Genomic DNA, 8,751 nt, shown 5'->3' with positions numbered 1-8,751 from the left:
TTCCCTTATTTATTTTTTATTCAGTGGCGAAAACGGGCTTCCATAGTAAAAACAGTAATATTATGAAATATTACAATTTAAAATAAACTTTTTCTATTTGAACATATATTAAAATGTAATTCATTTCTGTGGTGCAAAGCTAAAGTTCACTCTGCTACTGAAACTGAATTGAAATTGAAATTGAATTGAAACTGGCTTTTTGTTTAAGTCGCTTTGGATAAAAGTGTCTGCTAAATGGCTAAATGTAAATGTACTGATAGATAGTCCCTCTCTAAACTCATGTCAAACTTGAGCAGATGCACAGAAATATAAACATGCTTACATGGATGGTTCCTGCATCCACCAGCCGTAGAGCCTCGTCTCCAGGTGCCATCGAATTTACACGCACTCCAATGTTTGACAGAGTCAGATGCCAGCGTATCTGGGGTCAGAGTGCAGATCTCTATGCGGGAATATTGCCTGGCAAAATCTGAGAATGACATCCTACACAAGTGCAAACAGGTAGTGAATAATTGTGCCAAGAAGAGCTTCAGTGATGCAGTTATATGGTTTTAACTGAATTTTACCAGAACTCTCCATCTTCTGACTTCACAATCTCACGTTCAGACGGATCGACGGCATTCCATTCAGAAGAGCTAAAATACACCGACATAATTAAGCAATGAGGTCAAGCTATATTATACTGTATAACACTACAACAGCTTCATTACAAGCTTATGCAACTGCATAATATACATCTTAAATTAATATTGTTTTGAATTTTTGAGTCTTACTTGTCACTCCAGGCCCCCGTCCATTCCACCTGACCCCAAGGATTACGAATTCTGACCAGCTTCTCCTTTCGGCCTCGGTAATTAACCTGACAAGGTTACGGATAGATTATACATATAAATGCTACTTTCAGTGTATGTCTCCTTTAACCTAGCAAATGCACAGGAAAACATTTGAATTTAGTCTAATCCAAGGCATTATCTGAACAGTAATGCCAAAGGAGCCCAGAAAATGAAAGACACTCAGATGACTAACCTCAATTGCTCCAGTAAGAGAGTAGGCATGTCCTTTCACAAGCTTTTGATAAGTGATGGCCTCTGAGTCTGCTGCACTGGTGATCTATATAAAATTAGCATTATTTTACTGCATATTTTCTGACAGGATTTTAATTTTTGGGTGAACTAATACTTTATCATCTGTATGTGTGCTAAAGAGCTCATACATCTATGGAGCATCCCAACAGAGCTCCAGATTCCAGGGCCTTCCTGATGATTTGGAAAATGTTGGACGGGGCGCATTTCAACTCGTAAATTTCGGCAATCCCACCGGTGAAATCCTCAAAACCTTCTGTGGTGGAACCTCCAGACAGAGCTTCATAACATCCATTCACTCTGAATGAGAGAACAGTGTCACTCAGTGGGAAAGTGTGCAAAAAGAGAGACACAATATATTATATATTGACTCACTTAGCATAGGCCTTCTCCAGCAGGGCGCTCCAGAACTCTGAGCCTGTGGCGGAATGAACAAACAGCAGTTCTCCATCTCGAGTGGGCAATCGATCATCCACCACCACATCCACCCATTCCCCAAACTGCCACAACTGCAACCATCAAAACAAATCACTTAAATTAGGGAGGACTCAGCAGATGAGACTTAAAATACAACCTAATAACACACGACTGTACAGCATCAAGAGTCAAAGCACAGTCTGATACACCTGCTACATCTGAAAAGCCTGTTATGATTTGGAAATGATTGAAATGCTTAAATATAACTGAACTCAGTGGCATAGCAAGATGTGGAATTTAAAAATACAGTAAGGCTGAGCACATAGAGGAACTGAGCAGAGCACGCACTTCCTCTGGGATCAATGCTGTCCGTCTATTGAGTCAGTTTGACTTCCTGTCCTGACAAAAACATTCCACCATCACAACCGATGTGATGAAAATCAAGCCGATGTGAGTCTCTGTTAAAAAGTGATAACATTTATTTGACATCTATCTGTCTAACTTCCTAGAAACCAGCTAGAATTATTCTGGCAACACCCAAGCAACCTCCCAGAACAACCTCCTATCAAGGCTTCATTCCTTAAAACTTTATCTCTCTGCAAACACCCCAAATATTCAACATTTTTCTCTTCACAAGCTGTCCAAGTGCAACATAACTTTCATATCTACTTTGTTTACCTGAAAGTGGAAAATTCCAGCATAGTCTTGCCCAAAGCCCTGGTTGGATGGAACGACACGAGCCAAAACGTCTTCATTGAGGGTTAGGGAAGCAATGGCCGCTAGGAGCCAGCAATCACCTGCAGAAAGGAAACACTTGTGGTTGTGGAAGTTTGCTACATTTGACCAGATTTACATTGATATTTTACCAAAGCAGAGACATGAAGAATGCAAATAAGCTAAAGCAGTTTAAAAATATTAAGACTTGAATGCTTCAGTCCACTCCCTATTTATTGAATAGGAAAGAGCAACCAACTCCATAATTATTATTTTTTTATATTCCACAGAAGAAAACAGAATGGTATGGAATGACATTAGGGTTTAATATAAATAATAATTACAGGTACAGGATTTCGTGTTTGTGGTGAACTATCCCTTTAAGACAATTTCCGACATTCTCAGTTGCAAATGCTGAGATTCAATCCTCCAGTGGTTTGTTTGTAGGCCTACACAGTCTGTCCTGCTCAAAAACCCTTTTGCATTCCTTAATCTTCACAAAGACAACTCAGTTTAGCTGAATGCCTCTAAATAAACCGCCTTTCAGATTCTTCCACATGTCAGCTGATCAGTCTTCGAAATGCCTATAACTCACTGAGCTAAAAAAACGTTTATTTTTCAGTTGGATGAATCATCTTTCATCTTGCATACAGCTATGACAATATGTTCCTGATGATACTATGATGTGCAACAACACTGAAAGTGTCACTATAGTAACAGGCGGGCTTGACTTGTGGTTTCCTCGACCAGTAGCACTATTTCCAAATATAAAAGAATGAAGTTGAACTGAGAAACCATTTAATTTCATTTCATGCAATAATTTATGCCTCTTTGGAGTGTTTCGCGAGGCTACAAGTATTGCATGATACTTAAATCAAACCTATGCACATGATAAGATCTCAAACTGACTAAATTAATAAATATATTAACTAAAAAGCAAAAAACAAACTTTAATACATACAAAAATTATATTTTTGTAAAGAAATAAATATGTAGCACATTAACACAGAGTCAGATGTAATATAATAAGCAGCCTTTTGAGGCAAAAGTTACAGGAATCGTCCTCTGTGTTATGCAATGGTGCAAATCACACCCCACTTCACGAGGATTTCTCCATCCGGCTCAACAGATTCATTGCAAGTAAAACAAACAAGAGAGCTGAAAACAGCCATGGCTAGTATTTTTCCCAAAAAGTGCACAAAGACTTCTCTGATGTGTGAGAAACTAACTACAGGGTCTCATTTAGTAGTAAGAATTACACAGCATTATGAGAGCGTGCAAACTTGTTTAAAGGGGAACAGAATACTCATTGGGTGTGCTCCTTAAAATGTTTAGAGGGGATTTCCCAATAAAGTTAAAAAGAATACGAACAATTCCAAGAGAGCTTCATAAAATGCAAGACATATTCGGTCAATCTCACATGTGTTTTGTCATTCCGCATAACGAACACCTTGTGGACTTTTAAATCTGTTAGAACTGCACCTAGCAGGGGCGTTTACTTACCTAAACCTCCTTGGCAAATATCTGTTCTTGTAGCCCCTCCAACAATAAACTCAGGACTGGAGGTCAGTTCCTGCAGAAATGGTAAAAAGCATTGACATGAAGATTTGTTCTATGTTGTTGCCTGTTTTCCATTGAAATATTCAAGGGATGAGTCATATGTTGGCATATATTGCTTTTTATGAAAATCACATTACCAAGAGTTTAATGCTTCATGCCACAGTGAGAATGTAGACAGATAGATAGATAGATAGATAGATAGTTAGATAGTTAGATAGCATACATGATGCATTGCTTTGGCAAAACTATATTTATGTTGCTTTCATAGGGACTCACCCCAGGTCTTTTCCACACAACACCTCTGGTTTTTGACGATCGTGGACCGAGTTCGTTGAAGCCCAGAGACTCGGGAGCGGCTAGGAAGGTTGGATCGCAGAACAGCTCTCCGCGGCTCAGACACTCGCTTCTCAGACTCTCAAAGTTCTGGTTCAGGTGCTTCACCGCATTGGCGTTCGTCCCAAAGCCAGCCGCCTCGGCTCTCTTCTTGGCGAGTGTGGATGCCACGCCGGACATTTTCTAACTTTTTTTGCCCTGTGCTCCTTTGCAGCTGTAAAAGTGTGACTGAAAAATTTCTACACTTACGCCTTAACCCACTCCTCCTTCTAGGACAGGCGTGGTCCTAAGCCTGTAATTGTTGGGCGGTTCACACACGCACAGAACGCGTTCTATGTTCTTTTTGCGTTTAAAAACAGCTGGATGCCGCAGCAGCACAGCGGAAAAGAAGCAGAACGCAGAGTGTCTTTTTCGAAGCTGAGCTTCACGCTCTTGCAACAGGAAGCGTTCTTGCATTCCGTTTGCACTTTTTTTGGTTTATAGCCTACCTCAGACCGCCTTGATGGGGGAAAGAACTTCAACTAGGTTTTCTGCTCCCCTGGCTTGGTCAAGCCGGTCTGTTGGGTGGTTGTATATGGGTTTTGATCACTTTTTTTTTTGCTAGTCAGGCTGGTTTATGCTAGTTAATAGGGGCGTTTCTAGCCTTTCATTACTGGGGCATACTTTGATATGTTTTTTGTTGATAAAAACATGTTATGGACATAAACCGTACCTTCAGTTCAGAATCGTTCACAAGCTGCAGTTAAATTGTTTTGTTTCCAGCAGTGGGTTGTAATATCCACCTCATCCAGTAATAAAGCATCCCGTACTGTTTCTGAGTGAGAAAGTGCGTGAGTGATTTGTCCGTACAAACGCAACTGGTGCCATCGTGTGCATCGACTGTAGTGAAAATGGCCTTCAGAGGACTTTAATACAGTATTAACATTACTACAACCCCTGGTAAAAAATATGGAATAACCACACTTTGAAGATGTTCACCCAAAGTTTTGACTTTATAACAAACAAACAAATCACAGATATGACAAAACAATTTTTGCTTGATAATTCAACACTTTGTTTATGGGAAACATACCTCAAACAAATTAAATCAAAACATTTTAATTAATGGAAAATTGTTTTCAAAGTAACTAAGTAACTTGATTAGTTACTTTTTTTATGGAGTAACGCAATATTGTAATGCATTACTTTTAAAAGTAACTTTCCCCAACACTGGTGGCAAAAGTAGTTGGATGTTCCCAGTCAGCTGTTTCTAAAATTTGGTCCAACCGTGCAAGTATAAACAAAATGGAAAGGTTACAAAAGGAAAGCATACAGGCAGACCAAGGAAGACCTCAAAGCGTCAGGATAGAAAACTCAAAGCAATTTGCCTTGAAAATAGAAAGTGCACAATGAAACAAATGAAAAACAAATGGGCGGAAACAGGAGTCATGTGTGTGACAGAACTGTAAGAAACCGGCTGAATGAAATGGGATTTAAATATAGAAAAGCCAAACAAAATATTTTAATTAATGGAAAATTGTTTTCCATATCAAGTAGAGGAAAAAAATTATGGAATCAGCTTGTAATGTTCATTTCTGAAATAAATACCAGCACATATCTAAAATGCGAATTAGTCAGTAGTTAAAAGAGAGTGCTTCCAAATCTTAACAAGCTGTTGGACTTGGCTAATTGAAAGGAAGCATATGGCCCCAACAAGAGAGCTGTCTGTTACAATGAAAAGCATTATAAAACTCCTTCAAAAAGGAAATCCATCACGGAGTGTTGGGGGTAACGCATTACAAGTAACACGAGTTACGTAATCAGTTGAAACAATGGAAAGGATTATAAAACTCCTTCAAGAAGGAAATCCATCATAAAAGAAGTTGGATGTTCCTAGTCAGCTGTTTCTAAAATTTGGTGCAAGTATAAACAAAATGGAAAGGTTACAAAAGGAAAGCATACAGGCAGACCAAGGAAGACCTCAAAGCGTCAGGATAGAAAACTCAAAGCAATTTGCCTTGAAAATAGAAAGTGCACAATGAAACAAATGAAAAACAAATGGGCGGAAACAGGAGTCATGTGTGTGACAGAACTGTAAGAAACCGGCTGAATGAAATGGGATTTAAATATAGAAAAGCCAAACAAAAACTAGCATTAACACCTAAACAGAAGAAAACAAGGTTACAGTGGGCTAAAGAGAAGCAGTCATGGAGTGTGGATGATTGGATGAAAGTGATATTCAGCGATGAATCACGAATCTGCATTGGACAAGGAGATGATGCTGGAACTTTTGTCTGGTGCCGTTCTAATGAAATGTATAAAGATGACTGCCTGAAGAAAACAACCAAATTTACCAACTCAATTATGATATGGGGTTGCATGTCAGGTAAATTACCAGGGGAAATGGCAATCCTTACCTCAACAGTCAATGCACAAGTGTACATTGAAATTTTGGACACTTTTCTCATTCCATCAATAGAAAAGAATGCATAATGATAGAAAGGATGATAATGCATCTTGCCACAGAGCAAAGAGTGTTAAAGCTTTTCTTCAGGAAAGGCATATCAACTCAATGACATGGCCACAACAGTCCGGATCTCAATCTGATTGAAAATTTATGGTGGAAATAAAAAAACTGGTCCATGACAAGGATCCAACTTGCAAAGCTGATCTGTCAACTGCTATTCGACAAAGTTGGAACCAGCTTGATGAAGAATATTGTTTTTCATGCCCCAAAAACAATATCAGTCCATGCCCCAAAGAATTCAGGCCCTCATAAAAGCAAGAGGAGGAGCAACAAAGTACTAACTGTGTGTTTGATGATTCCATATTTTTTTCCTCAACATTGAATGATTCCATATTTTGTTCCTCTAGTTGATATGGAAAACAAATTTTCATTAATTAAAAGAGTTTAATATCTTTTTTTAGGTATGTTTCACATAACCAGAATGTTGAATTATTAAACGAAAATTGTTTTGTGTGATATCTGTGATTCGTTTATTTGTTATGAAATACAAAAATGTGGGTAAACAACATCTAAGTGTGGTAATTCCATAATTTTTGCCAGGGGTTGTATATTGCTGGTGCAGTGTCTTATTGGTGTGCCGATTTTGCTGTAGAGTGCAATTGTGTGATATCTGTGATTCGTTTATTTGTTATGAAATACAAAAATGTGGGTAAACAACATCTAAGTGTGGCGATTCCATAATTTTTGCCAGGGGTTGTATATTGCTGGTGCAGTGTCTTATCGGTGTGCCGATTTTGCTGTAGAGTGCAATGGACTAAAATACATTGTAGCTATTTCTTTTGTGAACGTTAGCTTTAGGATAATGGTTAAATTCTAAAACAATTTCTCGAATTAATATTTAATGTTCTCGTACTTATTTATTTATTTATTTGGTGAGTCGTAAGCCAGAAAATGTACAGTCAACCAGTCGTTTTCGCATTATCGTGCCTTCTATTACATATTTTGCATAGGCTATATCCTGCATATTCATAGTTCTTCCAGTTCATCACAGAGCTCATGATGGACTGCTGCTGCCCTCTTGTGTTTTGAGCACAACACATAAACGAGGAGGTGAAGACATGTACTTTCTTTTCTTTTCTTTTCTTTTCTTTTCTTTTCTTTTTTTGTGTGTGTAACAATCGAGGAGTTGAAGACATGTACTTTCTTTTCTTTTCTTTTCTTTTCTTTTTTGTGTGTGTAACAATTTCATAATAGTACATAGGCCTATGTTGTATAATTGTACTTAAAAAACAGAGAGGCTCACTCATAGAGGAAACATGGAGACCTTCCTTCTACAATAGTTTAAAGTTGTATAACAGTGATGAATAAAAAAAAAAAAATATATTGTGTGTGTGTATATTAGTGCTGTCAAACAATTAATTGCGATTAATCGCATCCAAAAGAAAAGTTTTTGTTTACATAATATATGAGTGTGTACTGTGTATATTTATTATGTATATATAAATGCAAACAAATGCATGTATATATTTAAGAAAAATATGTTATGTTTATATATTAAACATATTTATATATAATATAAAATATAATAATATAAATATATAAATGTATATACATCTAAATATTTTCAAAATATATGAATGTGTGTGCATTTATATATACATAATAAATAAAATCAGTACACATGTATTATGTAAACAAAAACTGTTCGTTTGGATGCGATTAATCGTTTGACAGCACTAGTATATATATATATATATATATATATAGAGAGAGAGAGAGAGAGAGAGTTATTTTATATTCTCATTATCAATTACATATGTGTACAATATTATATATATTACAATATTGAACTCATGTAAAATAAACATTTTAATGCTGTCTGTTGTTTCTGCCTTTGGAATACAAGTCTTTGATCTATAGTCACATCACATACTTGATTCAAGTCTTTGTGTTTCCCGTCTTTTTTCCACTAATTTCGAAGCATGTCCAGCAGAGGGAAGTAGAGTGTCAAGCAAACACACTCAAACTCTGAGGCCTGTGGTTATTAGCCGTTTACCAGAGATGTGTCTGAAGCAGTCTGACTTCAGTTCAGTGCGGTAAAGGATTCTGGTAACTCTTCATTTCATGAATCACTCTTCTCAGATATCAATCTGTAGCCTTTAGATTTAAATTACTAAGCTTTAACCAACAAGGTCTACA

The 8,751-nt window shown here is 37.2% G+C and overlaps 1 protein-coding gene across 1 annotated transcript in view; it reads right to left on the bottom strand.

The window, feature by feature from the left end:
• Positions 1 to 4,539, bottom strand: part of capn2a (calpain 2, (m/II) large subunit a) — a 9,072-nt gene extending 4,533 nt beyond the window's left edge. Inside the window, exons 1-9 of the mRNA XM_016474709.1 lie at positions 4,050 to 4,539; positions 3,717 to 3,786; positions 2,178 to 2,296; positions 1,458 to 1,591; positions 1,214 to 1,382; positions 1,027 to 1,110; positions 774 to 859; positions 567 to 635; positions 323 to 483 (exon numbers count right to left, since the gene is read on the bottom strand). Coding sequence (XP_016330195.1) covers positions 323 to 483; positions 567 to 635; positions 774 to 859; positions 1,027 to 1,110; positions 1,214 to 1,382; positions 1,458 to 1,591; positions 2,178 to 2,296; positions 3,717 to 3,786; positions 4,050 to 4,286 — 1,129 coding nt within the window. The 5' untranslated portion in view covers positions 4,287 to 4,539. The remainder of the gene's footprint in view (positions 1 to 322; positions 484 to 566; positions 636 to 773; positions 860 to 1,026; positions 1,111 to 1,213; positions 1,383 to 1,457; positions 1,592 to 2,177; positions 2,297 to 3,716; positions 3,787 to 4,049) is intronic.
• Positions 4,540 to 8,751: the final 4,212 nt, after the last annotated feature.

The sequence above is a fragment of the Sinocyclocheilus anshuiensis genome, unplaced genomic scaffold (genome assembly GCF_001515605.1).
Source record: "Sinocyclocheilus anshuiensis isolate Anshui unplaced genomic scaffold, SAMN03320099.WGS_v1.1 scaffold300, whole genome shotgun sequence".
Taxonomy (NCBI): domain Eukaryota; kingdom Metazoa; phylum Chordata; class Actinopteri; order Cypriniformes; family Cyprinidae; genus Sinocyclocheilus; species Sinocyclocheilus anshuiensis.
The sequence above is the reverse complement of the archived record's forward strand: the minus strand, read 5'-3'. Positions and strand labels throughout refer to the sequence as shown.